Raw genomic sequence first — 22,235 nt, 5'->3', positions numbered from 1 at the left:
TCTCTCTCTCTCTCTCTCTCTCTCTCTCTCTCTCTCTCTCTCTCTCTCTCTCTCTCTCTCTCTCTGTCTGTATTTCCCTCTTGTCCACAATAGCAATACTACTTCTTCAATCATGAAGTGATCATCTGGGTGGTTCCTTTCCTGTGTAATGTAGAGTTCATATGATAGGCACAGACAGAAATCATTTTGACAGAGCTAATCTGTAGAGCCTGTAGTGCGCAGTGCATGGTATTGATGGAGCTACAAAGTATTATATAAAGCAGGCAACTCAGACTGTCTCATATTCAGATTCTGGCTTCAATGTTCAGTATGATGTGTATGATAAATTGGGGTGATATATAGTAGATATATAGTAGATAAATCTGATAGGCTACGAGGAAGGGAAGGCAAGTTGGGGAGTCAGCAGGTCAGATGTGATATGAAAACAGGAGACACTTCAACATCGGTTGTCATCTACGGTTTAATGATTGTTCTTTCTGCTTAAAAAGAGAGCTTGCATTTTTATCCACAGTCAATAGAAGAATATTCATGGACTGGCTCATAGGAATCATGTGTGCAGATCTGTGGTTTCCTTTTGCCCTTTGAACTGGAAGTAGATGTTCTAGGGCCTCTCACATGCTGAGCCAGCACCTTACCTCTGTGCTGTTTCTGCAGCCTGATCGCAACATAGCAAAGGTGACTGGAGAAAAGGATAATAAGGCCTGTAACTTCTGAATGGACTTTGAAGGAATCCAAAATCAACCATTAAATACCCAAGCACTGCATATCTAGAAGGCGCATGCTTGGTTGAAGATATTCAGATAGAGTACTAACCTCAGGTAATGAGAAATTGAGTTAGCCTGTATTGGACAAATGCCCTAAGCTGTTAAAAAAAAAAAAACTGTTTAGCTCTGCCCTGATACTTCCTGGTAGTGTGCATCCCCATGTGTGTGTGTGTGTGTGTGTGTGTGTGTGTGTGTGTGTGTGTGTATGAGAGTATGAGGGGGCTGTGGGGATGAATGTGGATGACCCAAGTACTTCGAAATGTGTTCCACTTTATGCCATGGAACGGTTGGGGCTTCTTAACCATTGCGATAGAGCAGTCTCAGCCTGCTGAGACTGAGTCTGTTTCTCTGACTAACCTTTCTTACAAATATAGCCAGTATTGGCTGACTGAAAATGGTAACTAAAATGGCAGAGTGTGAAAAAGAAAACAAAATACTGAGGACCCCTGCATGGCAGCTTTTGTTGTCAGTGATTGATAGTCTTCAGGACAAGAAATGATGGAGGGAGAATGGCTCAGGCATCATCTAATTTTGTATATTACCTGGATTTGTGCTAAAAACCTGTTATCTACTGGGGCATACATACTGGGAGAAACACAGGTTCATTATTTTGTATTGTATGTCACTTGATTCAGAAAGTATGTTTTTAACATTTTTTTCTGTTTTCTACATTTAGTACAGGGAAGCATAAAGGAATTCCCGTGGTTTTGGCAACACCTAAGGGAAGCTTCATTTTAAAAGACAGTATACCTTATCAAAAGGAGCTTTTCAATACAAACTATAAAATTCTTTGAAATTCAGTCAGTTGGAAGTCCAATTTTAGTGGAATTTTACTTGTATTTCATTTGAAGTGGAAGCTGATTATTACAGGATAAGTAGTTCTCATACAAGCCTGTCTTTCAAATCCACCCACTGCACTTCAACATCTTGGGAAATTATGCAGTGCAGAGGCTATAGCACAAACTGAGGGCGCGAGAAAGCCAATGTAGATAGAGCTGCTCAGATGCCTAGAAGAAATTTAAAAAGGAAGGACATTTCTACTCTAGAGTCTCACATTAAATAGTTTTATTTCTTGTTTCCCCAGTGAATTATAAAATTAATTTTGAGGGTAGTAAATCAGTATTCTTCAGTCATACATGAAAGCACCGTGAACTATAAACAACCAAAACAACTGAGTAGTTTACAAGGCTCCCCTTGTAAAGAACTATTCAAGGAGAACAGGTCCTATCTATGGGAGAGATGTAATTTGTTGCTGTTGTGTTGTTTTCCTCACTCTCCGAAACATAATTATCATTTAGGAAATGAGAACTCACTTGTTGTTTTGGCTCCAGTCACAGCCGAACACTGCAGCAGGGTGTTTGTACTTGTGTAGTAGTTTGCCGTCAACTGTTCGAATGATGCTAAAATTACATAAACAAAGTCGTAATTGTAGGATTCAAAGGTCAGCATTTTAAGAGAAAAAGTCATCTCTGAAAATTGCACAGAATGCTTAAAGAAAGAAAAGGTGTTTTAATCCCACACTCAGGAGACAGAGGAATATACATATCTGAGTCCAAGGCTAGCCTGGTCTACAGAAAAAGGTCCAGGACAGCCAAGGTTACAGAGAGAAACCCTGTTACACACACACACACACACACACACACACACACACACACAGAGGGAGAGAGAGAGAGAGAGAGAGAGAGAGAGAGAGAGAGAGACAAAGAGAGAGATACATAAATAATTCTATCAATTAGAAGTCTTCACAAAATATGAATTAGACAAACCATTTAGATCAAATTAAATATTATAACTGATTCAAAGCTATTGCATTGAAAATTTATTCTAAAGATTTTTTTAATTATAGAAAAGTACAGTTTGATGTACATATATATATATATATGATTTTCAGCTTGACATTTACGTGCTTAAATTTTATTTTGCTTGCTCATTAGCAAACTTCATTCAATGTTGTACACCAAGATCAAAACTTATTTTCCTTGTGTCAGTAATGCTGCATCTTAAATTCGGAGATCCTTCATGCAGGAAAGTATTATAACTAGATCACAAGAACTGAAGCAATCTCTGACAACCTATGTTATTATTTCCACAATGCAAGGGCTACTGGTTCCTTAGAAATGCCAGAAGCTGTGTGTGAACCAGCACAGTCCATGTCGCAGGACTCTTTTGAAGATGCTTTTAAACCACACTAGGCTTGTCAAAGCTTGCTAGGTGCTTACATAGTGGTGATGACAGATGCTGAGGAATGAAGCTGAATAAGGCTCTAAATGTGTGCTGAAGTTAATTATGGATTACTTAATTTAAAAAGTCATAAGCATACCGCTTAGAGTTTAGTATATACCAAGTACCAAATGTCTCTTTAAGGAGGAAAGTCACTAATGGGGTCAACTTGTGAAAGGTGCTTTTGTTTACCTTTGTTCTGTTTCACTTTGTACAATAAGATCTAATGAAGAAGGCAAGTTTCCTCATTCTTAATGAGCAACACTCACCAACTTCATTCCTAATACAGGCTAGCAGTGGCTTAGAATAAAGCAATTATTTCTGTATTGGATCTTACTTGGAAATTCATTTTACCTTGAACTTGTCAGAATTAAGAAAGCATGTATATTTGGAGTGCAGTGAAATTTAACTTCCTAGGAGGACCTTTGACCCCATTGTCATATTCCTATATTCACCATCTTTTATCCTTTTATACGTAGTGGAATCTAAAAATCTGGGAGTATCTTTTTATATGCTTAGTGTCTTTAAAATTTTCTGAGTAACTGAGTTTCCATAAAGCAGTTCATTCGTTCACTTGAGTGTCTTCATTTAGAAGGCAATGTCCATGTGAGTCACAGTGGCATACACTTGTAATTCCAAACTTGACAGGTGAAAGCAGGAAGATCAGGGGTTCAAGGTCATCCTCAGCTACTTAGGGAATTGAAGGACAGCCTAAGATTTAAGAGACTCTGTCTCAAACAAAACAAAAAAACACCATCTATATTTGATTCATTTTGTATTTTAAAATGCTCTCACATTACACAGTTCTTTAATAAAGATATGTCACACCAATATAGCCTGTGCCTATGTGGGGCTTTAAATAATATTTATAATGGTACAGTAGTACAAACAAAACATATAACTGAGATGATCAAATAAGTCCTTTTTAGAAAGGTTAACATCATGCTATCAGATATAGTACTTACCAAAATCCATCGCCACTGCAGGTTGCTATTCGTTTAGAATCTTTATGACTCCAGGCAATATAGAATATTCCATTTTTTCCATGCTTAAAAAATACAAAACAGTTATCAATAAAAATTAATTATCCATTTTTAAAATGTTACTTATTTCTAAGAATCATTTTTATTAGTAACGTATTCTAGATGATGCTAACATAGCTATGTCAATGGCAGAAATATGAATGTGTCCATGCCTATACACATACATCCTTAATTTTTATTTGTGTTTGTATGAATATGTGTGTGATGTGGTGTGTGTATGGTCATGCATATACATGTGTGTGAATACAGGGTACATTTGGCATGCATGTGGAGTTCAGAGGACAACCTCAATTATCAGTCCTTGGCCTCCACATTTTTTTAAAAACAAGACTGTGTTTTATTTTTCCAACTGTATCTATTACACTACATGACCCTCAAACCTCCTAGACTGTAGGGATTTAATTTCTGGTCAGAATAATGGGATATGAATATTTCTGACCCTGGATGGATGGATAACATTCTATTTAAGCTGCTCAAAAGAGAACTTCCCAGTGGAATAACAGTTTTTTGAGTAGTTACTCTTTATGTAACTACAACAAACCTAAAGGTTCACAAAGTTGGACTTGGATTGAATTCAGTTTTTGACGTATGAGCAGAAATGTCTTTGTGGTTCCATAGGAAAAGTCACACTACTGGGTAATACTTTGGGATCTGAGTGAAGTCTCCTAGCTATTACTTAATATTGCTAAGATTTTGGTGAAATATATAACTTAAAATTCTTTTGCATCTATGATGCAATTTCAGATTTTTTTCTAAATTCAGTTGTATTTCTCAGGTTCACATTAGATTACCAATCATTCCTTGCAATTTTTCCTAAATGAGAAAATATACATGCCATGTGTTGTTGAGATAAACCATGATATGTAGTAAAATATAATTCTACTCAACAGTAGTAAATTAATCTTACCTCATTAAATCGCTGAACCACTTTGCCCTTTTGAATATCCCAAATAAAAGCACCATTTCGGGAGGTTGCACCAGCAATGCAATTTAAATCACCTTAAAACACAATTTGTTGAAGATTATACATATTTTCATATACATAATACATATGTAATATTTTCTATAAATATGATTATTTTTAAAATGTAAATTTTGGAATGTTAATTTGACTTGAAATTTATTTAATAATAGAAGTTGATGCTTTAATTTTTTTTCTTTTTTTACTTCTGTGGGGAAGGGTGTGTGTATGCCTTTGGAACTTAGAAGAAGAGTTGCAGGAATTGGTTCTTCCAGTCTGCCATGTAGGTACCAAGTGATTAAACTCAGGTCACTGGGTGTGGCAATAAACACTGTTATCCACAAACCACTTCACTCCATTATCATCTCATAACTGATAATATTTCAATTAAAATTTTCAAAAGCATAATTATATAATTGTGTCAGTGTAAGAGAGAACAATGCAATGAATGTATTTTCTATATAACTTTAATCATTTATGATCAGTTTTTTAGTCTATAGCCTGTACTGATTTTTTTGAACAACTCTCTAATAGCTCTTTCAGATCAATAAATAATTCAATATAGAAGTTAAAAAGACAGGGATGGCTTTATTATCAAGCCAACTACTACAGTTAAATTCGCCTCAACTTATCATTAGTTCCTAAGTATTATATGAATATCTAACGTCAATGTTCATATTTCCTTACCATCTAGTGATATTTAGTGGCTAGAAAAATATATTTGTAAGCTAGTCAAATAAAAATAAGTTCAGTTGAAAACATATTTCTTTTTAGGAAATTTTTTTAAAAAAAATTTAAAAAGAGACTATTGCTAGGTAGTTTTCATTTTCACACATCAAAATCACATAAAAAATGTCAGAAAAGATTTTTATCATGTGAAATCTACTAAGCTTTAGAGGCATAACTATACAAATATAGCCAAAATTAAATAGCATTCCAGTTATCTAGACTAACTGTAAGTTTTCTATGTGGCTGTCACTTGCCCAGGAATCGTGATTCTTTGGCTGATGAGCTATGCTAAAACCTTAAACCTCATAGCAGCTGAGCTGACCAAATATTGGCATTAACTTGCTTCAACTATTATTTGGAACAAAATTAATCCTGGGGGGATGAAGATACATTTCAATAAAATTTAGGAAACTCATTAGTTTCATATTGGGTTTTAATAAAAGAAAATCTTACCTGGAGCCCACGAAAGAGCAAAAATGACCCCTTCGTTACCCGGAGAAGTGTACACTGCTGTTAATGTGTTTATATCCCACACCTTTATAGTGCCATCGAATGAAGCTGTTGCTAAGAGATTTGGATCATCAGGTTTGAATTTGCAGTCAAATATAGTTTCCACGTGTCCCTAGGATTCATGATTTTTTTAAAAAAATCACATTACTATATTTTATTCCAGCAGTGTAAGTGAAGAGTGAAAGTCAACAAATTGAATACTTCTTTTTATATAGAGGTACAATATGGCAGCAGAAACTGGCAAAATCCGGTATAGTCCCAGTCGTTCATGAATGCCTTCCTAACAGCCTATGCTTTAAAACATGAAATACCAATTCCTAACATAGGGCTGTAAATGTAACGTTTACTTTCCTGTTCTAATTGTCCTCTCTGAGATTACTGCCTTTGACTGGTAACTTAGACCTTGGCCTAGAGGCTTCTAACCTCCTTACAATCTAATCTAGGCCTAAAATGTTTTTAGCCTCTGAGTTTCCCTTCTGAATAAACTCACCCTTTCTAGTTCTTTCTGATCTCTGGGTGGCTGATTCAACTCAGCAGTTCTGGCTCAAACTCCTCTCCTGACTGACAGATTCAACCTGGCTTCTCTCAGTTTCTTCTGAGCTTCTCTTCTTGGCCTTAGACTAATTCTAGCAATCCATTCTGATCTTCTAGCTCTTCACTTTCTGGTTCATTCTATCTTCACCTATGTCCCACTTGTTTTCTCTCTGCAACCTGTCTCTGTTCAACTGTCCCAGTAAAACTGACTCCTTTCTTTGTTTTCTCTCTCTGCTGCTCTCTCTTAAGTGGCCTACTTCTCCCCCTCTTCTCCTGAGAGTTGGGCATATCCTATTGTGTCAAATCTTTCTCTGATTCATCACTTTGTCTGCCAGTAAATTAGATGTGACTTTCAAACATTAGTGCCCCCTTCTACAAAATAACTTTTCCTTCAATGTAGGGAATTAAAGGCATCTACTAAGGATGTTTCTGTTTTCCAGCCAGAGGGATTACAGATGTATGCTAAGGCTTACCCTCATCACAACAAGAAACAGCTTTTTATTTTTCAGTAAATACACAATCTCAGGGTTCACAGTGTGATCAAATATCGTGCAACATAGGGCCATTTTGTAATCCACCCATAAGACTGTAGAGTAGGATTACAGACAAATGTGAACACATATTTCCTAACTGTCACTTAACTATATTTGGCTTTGTAATATGTATTAGCATTCATTTATTTTTGTAATTCTTCACAACCCTTTAAAAACAATAAAATCTCTTCTTTAGGTAAAGGTGGAAAAGTCTCAAAAGTTTGAATGCAGGGAGAAGAGACTAACAATCTCTTGATACCTAGCTGTAGTCATTCAAGGTAGTCATTTACAGGGATGAGAATATAATATGGTCATAATTTCTATAATTTATACTTTAAATTTTTGTTTCTGCTGTGTGTGCTTTCAAATTTCATTTTGATAAATCTGAAAACCCCCACAGCAAAATCAATTATTCCTTGTCTTTTCTTTGTGCTCAAAGGAAAGGATACATGAGAGAGAAAAAATGTAGAATGTTCGATAATTTTAAAGCCGTGTTTTGAAGGTTTTGACGCCCAGTGAGGCAGCCATCATACGCTAGCCTTCCAAATGCTAAGTGCTGCCTGAGCCATGCCTCATCTACAGATCAACCCCTGGGTATTATTTGGAAATGGTATAAAATTTAGGACATAAAGGTCTGGTGAACAGATGTAGGTCTTGGGGACCCTGTTCTAAAAGAGTGTATCTCTGTGCTTCCTCCTCTCTATGTCTGCTTCCTGGTTCCATGAGAAGAGAGCTCTCCTCTGCCACCTGTTTTCCTGTCTTGGTGTCTCTGTCTCACCATACCCTCTATCAATGGAGCCGGACTACTATCTACTCGAGTATCTGAAACCCTGAACCTAAACGATGAATTCTTTTTCCTGGGAATTTTATTATATCAATGACTAATGAAGAAATTTGGTAGCAGAAGTAGGTCATGGAGGCATTGAGTCATTTTAAAGGAAAAGCTGAGAGTCACAGTATGTGGCATGATTGTGATTCCTCTGGGTAGCCCCTGAGAAGATGACACCTGAGGCTAGGAGAGTGAATCCTAAGCTGCAGTGCTGATCCTGGGAAAAGGGAGGTGACAGGAAAATGACTTTACTGCTAGATAAGCTGCAGGCAGGAAAAAAGCCAGCCCAAGAGAGTGGTCACATGGAATGAGCCAGCAATGCAATAGAGAAGAAGCCCTAAAGGGACCGTATTCCATCACCCAAAGCTCCTGGCTAACATGGTTTGTTCTAGCCTCGCTTTGGTTCCACCACTCCTTTTGATACTCCCACTTCACCACTTCGCAAAAGAAAATTTTATTCTGTGACTATCTCACCATTATATGTTGGAAGTGTGCAACTGATTTACTGATTTTTATAGGAAATGAAAAGGAAGAGCTGGCCTTGTGTCTTAGAACAGGCTTTGATCTGAACTTTTGAGACGCCGGAGGTCCCTGCAGACGAAATAAATGTATTTTTGCATTATGAAACGGATATGAGCTTTGGAGGACCAGGTGTAAAAACGTCTTTGTAAATAAAATATCTCCTAAAGGACTCATGTTCCCAATAAAAAAATATTCAGAGGAGATGATTTAGGAAAATCACTAAACCACATAAACTCAATCCTCAGCAGTGAAGTAATCCAATTATGTATCCACTGGTATTCACACATCTACAGGGGTTTGGTGGAAACGAAAGGGGCGGTGGGGGGGGACTAATCAGAAGAAATGGATCTTTGAAGGTAAGATCTTCTGGGCTATATCTTAATCACATCCAAGCTGGCTTTCATCCTTCATCCTCTCTCCCTCCTCTCTCCTCTCCCTTCCCTGTTTTCCCTCTCCTCCCCTCAGGCCCCTGCTGTGAGCATCCATAAAGTCAACAACTTTAAATTACCACAAGTTTCTGCTGCGATGTTCTGTTCACCACAGACCCAGAGGCAATGGTGCCAGGTGACCTTGAGCTGAAATCTCTGATACCATGAGCCAAAATAAATCTTTCTCAGTTGAGTTCTCTCAGGTGGTTTGTCACAGAAACAAAAAAACGAGTTCTTTTTTTTAGATGAGATCACAGAGAGCAATGGCCACTTAAGCATGTTAAATGTATGCCTTAATATAATTCAGGTTGTGGAAAACTTAGGACCTTCATATGGTCTAAGGAAGAATAAAGAGGTAAACTAAATAAGTAATAATTACATTGCAAGCACACCCTCATTTATTTAAGACAGCAAGCCTTGCTCAAGGTACTGTACTGCACAGTCAGGACACAGAACAGAATTGAATGAGGCCAAAATATGAAAGCATAAAGGGGTTGTTTATGCTGAAGTCTATCCCCCTCCCACGTCCTCAGCACAGCTGTAGCCATTTTGTCCCATACCTGCCTGCTATTTCATATTGTTGCTGTAATATTCCTGCCAGTCACTGACACAGGAAAATAACTAGGCTCAGAGCAGGGTCATGCTGACCACATACTCTATTATGTTCTGTGTATTCTGTATGAAGTTTGTTTATCTTTAAGAAATTCCAAAAAGGTTTATATAGGGCCCATCAAATTAAAGGCCAATATGAACTGTTATGTCTGAAATATCGAATCAGAGAGGACCACCAGGCAGCACTTCCTGCCCCTGTGTATGAGCTCATTGTGGGTTTTGTATGTGTGTGTGTGTGTGTTTAATCCTTTATAAACTGAAAGAGAAAGATTTTCGGGGTCATAGCTTCAGATAATTCTGAGCAATGTTCCTGATCGATTAGTATTAGGGCCTGGATTCAATAAACCATCCCTGTCTGACTGAGATTGGTGTTTGCATGGCTTGTTTACCACTAATGGATCCCCAACACTTATGTCTTAAATGGGAGTTTAATAATCATCAGAGTCAATTCCTAGAATTATAGAACTATAACAATATTTCAACATAAACAACTATAAAACAATCTTAACCTAACTTGTCTTAAAGTGCCAATGAAATGAAGCCCTAGATATGAAATGACTGGCTTAGGTTTGTCAAGCCTTCTGGAAAGGATGAAAGCACCCTGATCATTTTCTTCCAATAACACACTGTGGTCTAACTTTTCTTCTTCTCTCTCTTCTGTGGGATTAACCTGAGGATTAAACTCAAAAGTAAGAAAAACCTTATACCAATGAGTCACATTTCCAGCCTCTGTTACTCTGGTTATTACTCTGTTATTTTCTAATGTGTTTCAAGAACAGAAAGGTCAGTATATTATTACCTAAAAAATAATGTTTAGAAATATTAATACATAGGTGTTAGTCAGTACCACAAGTTTACACAAAATAAACATCATGCATTACAGAGGAATAACCAGAGGACCTACCAGTTCTCTAAGAAAATCCCACTTCTTGGCTGCCATGTCATAGAGCCCAACGCCACCATCCAGGAAACAGCAAACAACATGACCAGGAGGCAGAGAAAATGCTTGATTCTGTGTCAAACTCGGGGGTGGAACTGCTTCACTTGTTGAAGATGTATAATGATTTTTGTTTGGAGACTGGACTGAAACTAAAATATGAGGGGAAAATAGCAATCACTTTTCTTAAGAATAAAAACCACACGACTTAATATTAATACTTCAACTTTCTGTTTTGCTTTACATTCATAACCTGTTTTAATGAGCACAATTTCTGCTTTTACAGAACCACCAAAAATGTGGAAAAATTAGCATAAATCTAGGTGTTAAAGAAATATATACTATTATAAACCAATGTGGCTGAAAATTAGGCAGGAATTATAGTATTGAGGTATGCTTTGTGAAATTATGTCTCTTTCTTTCCTCACATACCTAAGGCATTCTTTGGTTAGCTTTAGTAAAAAAATCTGATGATCAATTATCTGGGCAGGAAGTGAAGGGTGGGACTTCCTGGGAAAGAGAAAGGAATGGGAAGGAGGAGGGAGAGAAGAAATAGGAGGAGGAGGAAGAGAAGGAGGAGGAGAAGGAGGAGGAAGAGGAAGAGGAGGAAGAAGAGGGGGAGAAAGAGGAAGAGGAGGAGAAGGAGGAGGAAGAGGAAGAGGAGGAAGAAGAGGGGGAGAAAGAGGAAGAGGAGGAGTGGTTTTTGCCAGGAGATGTGGTAGGAGAGGGATGTGATCACAGGCCTAGAAGATATAGCTAGCCACATGGCTGGATGGGGCTAGGTGGTCAGGTTAACTCAGATGAATTAGTTGAGAGTCTGCCCAGCTAAGGCCTTTAACATATTTGAAATATTTAAAGGTCTCTGTGTGGTTATTTGGGAAAAAGCTGGTTAAAGAATAATGGCCACCATATTAATTTTCAGCAGTGATTAATATATATAAAATTTTAATAATAATTTAGTCTACATTATAGAATTTTAAGAATATACAGTTTGTTGTTGCTTCATAAATTAAAGTATGACATGGTTACTTTTAAAAACAATCCCCTTTCAAAATATTGTCATAGGGGTCTGAAGAGATGGCTCTGCAGTTAAGAGAGCCTGCTGAACTTGAGAACTTGAGTCAGAACTCAAGTACCTATGAAACAATTTGTTATCTGAGGCTTCATCTTCAATGAACCCAATGCCCTCTTCTGCCTCTACACAAAAAGGTGTATGTATATACATGTGCACATATACTCCACAAACACACAGAGAGATGCAAACAGGCACACACATGGAATAAAATAAGCAATACAAAGCTCCATACCCAACCACACATATATGTGATAGTTTTCTGTCAATGTAAATAACTTTATGAATTAATTTTCAAGTCAGTGAGAATAATTGCTTCTATTACTTGATGCCAATGTAAATTATTAGTATAACCTATTTTTATTTACATATTAAAATATGCATAAATATCTCTTGATATCTTATTTTCTGGTTAAGATATAAGAAAGTCCTTGATAAAGTCATTGTAGATGTTGCTCATTTCTTTGAACCTGAGAGTGACAGGAAACCCAAACCGGAATGGATAGTAATAAAATAGGCATTTGGTAGTAATCGATTTAGTTCAATGACATGTAATCTGGGTAAAAGTTAATAGGATCCATAATGTTTCCTGGTATTTTCATTACTTGACATCATAAGTGGTCTTGACAAACTTTATGCATCAATCTGCTTGTAATTCTTGTTTATAATAAAATGTCTCTATTTGTTAATTTTACTTCATAATGATTCTTAATTTATGGTATTATATTCAATGCAAACTAGGAAAGTAAGTCTGTAAGTCTATCAACAACAGAGTATCTGAAAGATACTATTCAAAAAATGACAATATTAGCATGTACATCTTTACATTTTTAGTTTTTTTGTTAATAGACATGGACACTTTCAGAAAAAAATATGAAAGAATAGGATTATGAGATTTAAATCCTTCCAAGATATGAAAATCTATAAGAAAAAAAAATAAAGAAATTAATGCAGACAGAAAAAAAACCCCACTTAGAAGCAATGTGCAATATGCTGGCCTCTCATACATCATCCACCACTCTTGATTTTTCTAAATCAGTTTTAAATCCCTAAAATGTTGGATCTCTACAAAAAGACTTAAATTTACAAAAATGCTTGGGGTTCAAATATAGTCATTTCTTTATTTTTATTTTTATTTTTATTTTTTTTTAATTTTTAAATCCGGGATGGATACAGCATCACACAGATTCTGTGTCCAATGGCCTTTGCAGGAAGGTTGCTTCGGAATTTGAATTTGGCACGAACCACGCCACTGTTTCCATGGGCCAGAGTTACCTTCCCCCAGATCACTCTGGTTTTGTTTGGTTTGCCTCCAGGAGTCACTGTATTGTTTTTTTTGCTTTGTACACGTAAGCACATCTCTTGCCTAGGTAGAACTCGGTTTCATCTCGGGCATAAACACCTTCAATTTTAAGAAGAGCCGTGTGCTCTCTTTGGTTTCGGAGACCTCGCTTGTAGCCAGCAAAAGTGGCCAGCCTTCCAGACATACTTGCTTTTAGAAGTCCTGTTCCCAGCAGGCCTCCACAGGCTCCAAGATGGCAGAAAGAGCAAATATAGTCACTTCTAACTACTTATCAATGCCTCTAAATTAGAAAATGAAACATTAATTTGAAGAGTCATTGTCAATTTTTTATCTTTGTATGAGGAAACACAGGCTTGAATAAGAAGGAAATGATTATCCTAGATTAACACGTGTGTGCATGTATGCCCACATGTGTATACGAGTGTGTGTGTGAGTGTATACTAGTGCAGGAGATGGTGGAGGCCAGAAGGTGTCAGAGGTCCTGAAGCTGGAGTTACATGCACTGTGAGATGTATGATATGGGTGCTGAGAACTGAAAAGTCCTCTGGAAGTACAGCAAGCTCTTGCCTAATCACTAGGCCCCAATCCGAGATTATTATTTTATTTTATCAAATGCTCCATGATTGACTATATGACACTCAGTGATGATCCCTTGAAACATATACATGCAGCCAACATTGAATGAATTTAGCAGTTTGTACTTATCTTCACTCTTTTATATATGTCTGTAAGAACAATTGTTAAAAGAAAAGGGGACTATGACCTTGCAGGGGTCCGAAATCCCAGGAGTAGAAGTAATTAATTCTATTTTAATTGGAGAAAAATGTTCCTCAGCCTACAGGTTTTACATACTACCAGCTATGCAAAGTGTTCATGACAGACCTAACAGAAAGTCAATTTATTTTTCCTTATTTTAATAAAAAAATCTAATTAAAAACCTTTCCCAAAGTGTCAGATTTTTATTTAGAACATGTATTTTACTATTTATCCTACATTAGAAATCAATGAATAATCAGAAAACAATGTGAAAAAATGAAGACAGTTGAGATGCTTCAAAATTCTATAAATTCAGTGGCAATCAATAGTCAAAAAGGAAACCTGGAGTTATAAGTTCTATTATTTGAACTTTCAGATTATTTGAACTTTCTTTGCTATAAACTCTATACATTGTAAATGAGGCATGCTTAAGACATAAATTATACCTGTCAGGCCAATTTTATTTAATTCTATTATACTTACCAACTCTCATTAATATCCTTGTTTCATCTTCTTAGCAGCAAAAAATTAAGATTATCTGAATATTATTATTCAATGTCATTTTGCTCTAAACAGTTTTATATTAGGAATACTGGCTATTCGGTGGATTTATGGCTCCTTTAGTATGTATATTATTAAGACTAAGAGTGGTATAAAACAGGTAATATATTTATATTGTGGTATTACTTTATTTGCAGAAAACATGATACTGGGAAGTATTAAAATTTTTATATTTTTTACTTACATTTCTTCTTTGGTGGAGAATTAACTACATGTAAACAGTGAAATCCTGTCTTCTTTAGTTTAAAATTATCGATAGGTGTTGTTCTTGAAACATTCCAAATGCGTAAAACACCCACTTGAGAATCTAGTCAGGTCATCAGAAATGCACATATCAATCCATTTTGTCTGACAGAAAAAATACCCAGTCATAAATGTAACAATAAAGACATCCAGAAGCAGGCAGTGATATCATTTAAATATTAATGACACAATCAAAGAGATGGATGATATTCTGCTCCAGTTTTAAATTTGGGTCAGGTTTATTTTTATTCGATTATACTCTGTCATGGGTTAGCAACTCCCTTCCCTAGTAGCCTTCCACTGTGATGGTCATTATTACAGGATAATCACAAACAGTCTCCACTGGCAGCATGCATTCTAGGAAGTGGTCAGGTAAAGAAAATTGTCCTCTTCTAACAATAAGCAATCCTTCTAAACTGAAACATCTACTACCTGCTCACTATCTCCTTCCAGAAAAATAAATCAACCGTGCTTGAAAACAAATGAGAAAATTCCTCTCTCCTTCAAATCTCTCAATAGACGCCTTGGAGAATGGTCAGTCTGTGCCTTAAACAATCACACACAGCAGTATCACCTTAGCACTCACAAATTTTACTAGAGTTTATGAGTTAACATAACTGTAAGTCTACATAACAATTCTACATCGATGCTCATAATAACAATACTATTCCTAATCGCCTAAAGTGTGAATTGTATAACTAACTACCAATGACACCTGTCCGGTTCCATGATGGGATCTTATTTATGACAGAAAGAAGTGATACACTGATCAATGCTGCAGCACAGATGAATTGTGAAAACACTGTGTTAAGTGAAAGGAGCAAATACTAAAGACCGCATTTGGAATGTCTGCCAGAGATGCCCCAAACAGGCAAGCTCAGGGACACAAAGTAGATCATTGGTTTTTGTGCATGAGTGCTTTTCAGGATATGGAGAGGAATGGAGGTATTGGTTATTAGTGGGTACAGGGTTTATTGGGGAGAAAAAACAAAATACTCTGGATTGAGATAGTCACTATGTAACTTTGAGAATAGACTAGAGACCACTAAACTATGGTTTGTATCAGGTAAAGTTTATCTTAATAGTTAATAAGTACATTTACATTTTTATCACTCATGAAACTTAATAAAAGGTTACTAAGATAAATAAATTAGGAATCCAGTTCTTTATTTAAATTAAAATTGTAAAATTAAAGCAAATTAGTACAGAATCCCACTAAATTTTGCAAGGAAAAATAATATTATTTTAAGTTAAGTGAATATCGCTCTAATGGAATGGCTGATTTTCTTCTTTCTCTATAGGGCTTTCTCCTCTCCTCCCCTCTCCTCCCCTCTCCTCCCCTCTCCTCCCCTCTCCTCCTCTCTCTTCTCACTTCCACTCTTTCCTTTTCTCCCCTCTCTGTCTTTCTGTCTCTCTTTCTTTGTTTCCGTCTCTGATTCTGTTTCTGTTTCTCTGTGTCTCTGTCTCTGTGTCTCTGTCTCTCTCCTCTCCTCCTCCCCCACCTCCTCTGAGCTTTAGTAAATGGTAAAAGCTGGTTGTCACTTAATTCTTCATTGCTATTCCCAAATTTTCTCATCTTCTTGGATTTCATCATCTACCTTGGTAAATTCTCTCAGACAGGAAAAGCCATCCTTTTAGACATGGAATTTTATACTACGTTCATTTCTAAATTTGACTGAAAATATTTAACTACCATAACATATCTGGTGATGATCTGTCAAAATTATTGAGACTAATGGATTTCCCATCAGGAAAACTAACTGTTTTCCAATCGATACCTTTGCTATCTTCTTTCTACCTCTGGAGTCCAGTTGTTTGTCATTTGTCCATATATAAACACAGGAACACATGTTTACATTTATATATAAACATAAAATATAAATATATAATATATTGCAATGCATTTCCATATACAGGAAATATAGTTTCTTAATTTCACTTTAATCATGTCAATGACACACTTTACATATTAGGTATTTGCTATATTAATTAATACTTGTGATATTAATTAAAACATTTTATAAAAGTCAACTAACAGAATACAATGTATCTAGGTCATTTAATGATAATTCCCATATTTGAGGCTTTCAGGAATATGGACACATTTACCTCCAGTTATAAACATGCCTGGAGCACTGGGCACCCAGGCTAAGCATTGCACAGACACTGCAGCGCTGGGAAAGTTGAACGTCGTGATGCAGTAAAGGGATTCAGAATCCAGTAGACGAATGCCATAATGCAAATTAGCTGCCAGAAGATAGTCTGTGGACAGTGGGTCCCACTCCAGGGCTGTAACTGGGTCCTCCTCATCTGTTCCTTCAAGAGATTCAGGCCTCAGAACATGTTTCTGGTTTTTCCTTCCTATTTCATACAAAGAAAATTGTTTCACAGAACATCATAGGATTGTGTTTCCCTTGTGTTTTCTACTGTTTACATCACCTGTCTCTGGAACTCCTGAGAGGATGATCTGGCTTTCTTATGTGGCTGACATGTGAGTGAGGGAATTAGTTTGTCCTGACGATGCAAATCAGTGTTATCAGCTTGGTTTGATACTGTGTAGTGCTTTCAGTATTCCTCATATTTATCACTGAAAATACGGAAGGAAAAGACTGGCTTATCTCATGAGCAAGAACTTTCACTTTCTCATGACAAGATAGGGACAAGTAAGTAGTTATGAGCTAGAGAGTATCAGTAATGAGTAAAAGCATTACCATTGGAGGTGATGGCCGAGGACCACAATCTGATTTTATCACTGACTAGCTTTGGTCTCCTGGACAAGACGCAATCATTGGTGTGTAAGCTCCTCTGGTGCTATAATGGAGGATTCAGTATTTTTTTCACAGGCATTTTGAAATCACTACACGAGTGCTTCATTAATGAGCTATTACAATAGGGTGTGTTATAAATAGCTAATGGTATTTATGGCAATTCCTTTCTCAGTCGTCGTTAGATGTCATAGTTCATTACCAGAGCATTAAAGCAAGAACTGCAAGGATAAGTAAGCAAAATTAAATATACAAAGAAATGATCAGAAATCATCTACGCTTCTGCCAATTAAGTATAAGCTAGCAGTGCGGAAAAAGATGGTTTGCTGATGAGCCACATGGGTACTTCTCTGAGCCACTCCCCTTACTCTCAAAAGATAGCAAAAGATGCAATTAAATGGAGACAAAACAAATATAAAAGAAAATGCCTATCAGTTGGAAGAATTATAAACTTCATAGGGCATGCTTGTTTAAAACCACAGTTACACACAGTGGGAAGACAGCTCAATGATGGCCTTGAAGGTATAAGAATCTAAATTCAGTCCCCAGAACCCAGATAATAATGCTGGGCATGGTGGCACATGGTCATATACAAGCATTTGGGAAGTAGAGACAGGTAGAGTCCTGGAGCTTGCTGGTCAGTCATTTTAGCTCTATGGGCAAGCTCCCACCTGTGTGATAGCCTGTCTTAAAAATTAAGGCGATGGCCTTACTGAAGAACAATTCCTAAAGCTCTTCTCTGGTCTCAACACAAACACATGTGCACCTGTACCTGCACACTAACATGCATCTGCAAACACATACACATACACACACACAAACATACACGTGCATTTCCCAAAAAAATACACACATCAAAATCAACCAAATAAAACTATTCAACCACTCTTGTTTCAGTCCCATAATTACATGTTCTATAAAGAAAAAAAATCAGAACATAAGAATAGAAACAAGTTTATACCCTTTAGCTATATATGGTATTTATTTATAAAGTGAATTTAATATGTTATTATTTCAGCTTGAATTAAGTTTACAAAATCATGTTAGTTTTAAAAATATACTGCTTATCTTAAATAAGTAGTATTTTATTTAAAATTTTGCTTATATACTCACAGAAACTGGGTATAAGATTTTATTTAGTTAGTTTTATCTAATTTATATAATAAAATTTAAAAAATGTTCAGTGTTGGAGAAGTGGTCTTAGACAGTAATGTGCTTGCCATGTAGGTATAAGGACCTGAGTTTGAATACCTATGACCCATGTCAAAAGCTGGGAAGGGTAGCATGATAGGAATTGCTGAAGCGCTAGACTGACCAATACCTCGTTATTCAATGAGAGATTCTGTCTCCAAAATTAGTTGAAAGGTAATTAAAGAAGATGTCTGATTTTGCCCTTTATTCTTTATTCTCTCTCTCTCTCTCTCTCTCTCTCTCTCTCTCTCTCTCTCTCTCTCTCTCCGTCTTTCTCTCCTTTTCTCTCTCTCTCTCCCTCCTCCCTCTCTCTCTCACACACATGTACACACATACACACACACACACACACATGCACACATATAGGCATGCACACAGTTCCCACATATACACACAAAGAGAAATTTGCATTTTATTTATCAAAATAAGTACTTCTTAAACATCTATTTGGTATGATAAAAGTGATGTGCATAATAATATAAAATTGAAAGAGTTATAAAACTAGGTATTTCTTAAGAAATATAAGTATTTGCTTGTGCCAATGAATTTTGTTGTCTTTTAAAAGTATTCTAATATATATATGTATGTATTCAAATTATAGAAACAAAACAGGAGAATATGAAATGTGAATGCTGTCAGGTGTATCTAATCTGCTGGCATTGTAAAAAGACATTGTCATTTACAAAATTCATGCTTGAGAACCACACAATTGAGTTACAAACCAAGGAATAAGAAAGCCAACAAAAATGACAAAAATGTAAAAACAATCTCTTATTGCTTTAAGTTTGGGATTTTATATTGGGCTCCATCCCTCGCTTCCCTAGGCCACTTCAGGTAGCCCATAGGCTTGGGTTGGACATGCTTGAGTCATGTTGCTTTGAACCTCAATATATAAAATAATAATAGATTACATTCATTACTTCTTTTCTGATGCTTTTATTGTAAAGGGTAAGAAAGTTCATAAAGGTTTGTGTTCAGTTAAAAGACGAACATACCAAATAATATTTTACTGATATGTGCTATTAATGTTATGTTTTATTTATAAAATCGGGTTTCATGGACTATCAGCTATGAAGAAAATCTTGTGATAGAAATTTAGCAGCTTCTATCCTAAAACCAGTAGTCAAGGGAAGTTAGGGATATCATACAACTGTTGATAGTTTGATTTTGATGTTAAATGGCTGAAGAAAAGGACAAAGAAATCAGTACATTGTGCCCATAGGGGGAAAATACAAAACCAACAACAAAAAAAATAAATACTCACAAAGAAAAAATCTTCCATTTAATTTAATTCTTTACTAGTGTCAGAAAAAATGAATGTAAGGTATTTGTTCATTTTTTTTTTATTCTTGAAAGAGCACTTTGATCTATCCACGGATCCAGTCGATAAATAGTTACATACTATCAGAAAGTCAGGGTGGCTAAAAATGTAGTGTCTTTCAAAGTTAACAGTACTTATTTCTGAGAGGGGAGGATTTGAGTTGACTTTTAAGTTTTGAACTATATTTGATTATTGCCTACATTTTAAAATGAATATAAACCCAGGCAATAATTCACAAGTAGGAGCTCAAAGATTTACTGTCACCGTCTCTGTGAGGGGTGACACCTTTGATAAAGAACAGCGGGTAAGGCAGTATCTCTATCAAAAGGGACATCCTCTTGTAGATGATATAAGAAAACAATTTTACTTCCCAAGTTACAATTCTTGTTCATTTGACTTATTTTCAGTAAGTACAGATGTAAAGAGCTGAGATAAAAATTCCAAGCAATGACAAACACAGTACTGCACGAATGACATGAAGGTGACTATCATATGCAGTATATCTATCATAAGTAAAGTGTACAGCAAGTGAACATTAGGACTCAGCCCAATCTGGATAATACTTTCACTAGTGTGTTTTTACTAACATTTTGTGAAATTGGACTTTAAGCACCACTATAACTTGGCACGTGGAGAGTCCACCAAGGTCTGCTGTGTAGAAAGTTTGGTCCACAGGCTGTGGTGCTGATGTGAGGTAGTGAGAGGAAGTGGAGATGTAGCAATAAGCCTTTGAGAACTTTCAAAGTAAAAATTAAATAGAATTTACCCAAAATGTTATCACAGTCATTTAATTTTTCTATAAATGCTAGTGAAGAAGTCCTTTAAAAAACAGGTTCTGGCTCTCCAATACCAAAGGGGCAGTTTTGAAAACATACATATAAGTAACATTATACATCTGACTATATTGTATTTAGGAATACATATTTTCCATACATATATACATAACAATTAATGAAAAAGAGAGTCTATGAATTTGAAAGAGGAAAATAAAAGTTGTGTGAGAGAGTTTTAGAAAAAAGGAAAGGGAAAGGGAAAATTATGAAATGACATTATAATCTCAAAAATAAAAGAAAAATATTTTTAAAAAACCAGGTTGTACTAGGAGGTTTTAGATTACTAGGAACATGCCTTTGAGGTGAAGACTGGGATTAATTTTCCTTCCACTTCTTTTTTTTCACACCTCGCTGCGTGAGGAATAAGCTTTTCCAGTCGTTCGTTCTTTCTAAGGTGTAATATGCTCATAGAGGTTGAAAAAAATGAGGATAATTGATCAGACTGAAACTTCCCACATTGTGAGTGAGTCAAACTATGAGCCAACTTCTCCTATTCAAGTTGTTTATTCTCAGACTAATACACGCATGTGAATAAGAAAGTGCATTTGCTAAGAAAATAGACGGTATCAAGATAATTAAAACTTACCAGGCTGAAAAATTGATATGCTTCCATCAGTATGGCCAAATGCAACCTTTCCTTTCTTTTGGGTGTGCCACCTAAATATACAAATGTCAGACACAAAACTATGGGCTTCTTTGTGTACAGACACTCCACTATTTGGTCCTGAGATGGTCCAAATGAGCAGAGGACCCTTCTGGGAAACAAATGCCACAGCATCATCTGTGTTCCAGCACCAGCCGAGACAGGCAGGTGTCTCTGGAAAAGATTAAACAAAAACATGCATGACAAAGATGAGCATAAGATTTGTACAACCATTGCTGGCATTCCACATTCACAGAAATTGAAATATAAGAATTACTTCATTATAAAAACCAACCAACTTCTTGATTTATTTTTTTTGTAATTGAATTATTCTTGTAAGTTAATCTTAAGAACTATAGGGAATATATGTAAAGAATTCCAATTCATTTAAACCTACCATTTTCGATGTTTGAAATATGTAAGGTTACTTATTATGTTACTGTCTAGAGCTGGTGACAACTGTAATATTTAATAATGATGCAAATCGAATACTCACTTCCCACTACACAGATTGAAATTGAAATGAAAACCACACATGTCCAATACTGTATGTGGAAGATCAAAATTTCCACTGAACAGCTCTTCCTTTGCTTATGCTCAATTTTCAAACAAACAAAGTATAAGATACCTCAAGAGTTAATATTTATTCTAAAATCAATGGTATTTAAAAATGTATACATACAGGTTCAATCTTTAATTTTCAGGGTAGGAAGATGTTGAGAAAGAACCTGGAGGAGTTAGCAATAAGCCTTTGAGAATTTTCAAAGTAAAAATTAAATAGAATTTTCCCAAAATGTTATTGCAGTCATTTAATTTTTCTATAAATGCCAGTGAAGAACTCTTTTTAAATTGTACATCCAGGGACCTGGTAAACTACGGCTAATAAACTAAAGTCTTACCCAGAAATACATTACATACAAATAAA

The 22,235-nt window shown here is 35.9% G+C and overlaps 1 protein-coding gene across 6 annotated transcripts in view; it reads right to left on the bottom strand.

Moving 5' to 3' along the window:
- Positions 1 to 22,235, bottom strand: part of Wdr17 (WD repeat domain 17) — an 89,558-nt gene that overhangs the window by 36,499 nt on the left and 30,824 nt on the right. For 3 of the 6 annotated variants that reach the window (XM_028757689.1, XM_028757692.1, XM_028757691.1), the window contains 8 exons: positions 21,254 to 21,484; positions 16,667 to 16,918; positions 14,499 to 14,621; positions 10,590 to 10,774; positions 6,171 to 6,339; positions 4,935 to 5,026; positions 3,950 to 4,032; positions 2,078 to 2,164 (listed from right to left, as the gene is read on the bottom strand). In XM_028757689.1, the coding sequence (XP_028613522.1) occupies positions 2,078 to 2,164; positions 3,950 to 4,032; positions 4,935 to 5,026; positions 6,171 to 6,339; positions 10,590 to 10,774; positions 14,499 to 14,621; positions 16,667 to 16,918; positions 21,254 to 21,484 (1,222 nt within the window). Of the gene's footprint in view, positions 1 to 2,077; positions 2,165 to 3,949; positions 4,033 to 4,934; positions 5,027 to 6,170; positions 6,340 to 10,589; positions 10,775 to 14,498; positions 14,622 to 16,666; positions 16,919 to 21,249; positions 21,485 to 22,235 lie in introns of all 6 variants that reach the window. The other 3 variants (XM_028757690.1, XM_028757693.1, XM_028757688.1) reach the window with 2 other exon arrangements.

This window comes from Grammomys surdaster, unplaced genomic scaffold, assembly GCF_004785775.1.
Source record: "Grammomys surdaster isolate TR1022 unplaced genomic scaffold, NIH_TR_1.0 126178, whole genome shotgun sequence".
Taxonomy (NCBI): Eukaryota; Metazoa; Chordata; class Mammalia; order Rodentia; family Muridae; genus Grammomys; species Grammomys surdaster.
The sequence above is the reverse complement of the archived record's forward strand: the minus strand, read 5'-3'. Positions and strand labels throughout refer to the sequence as shown.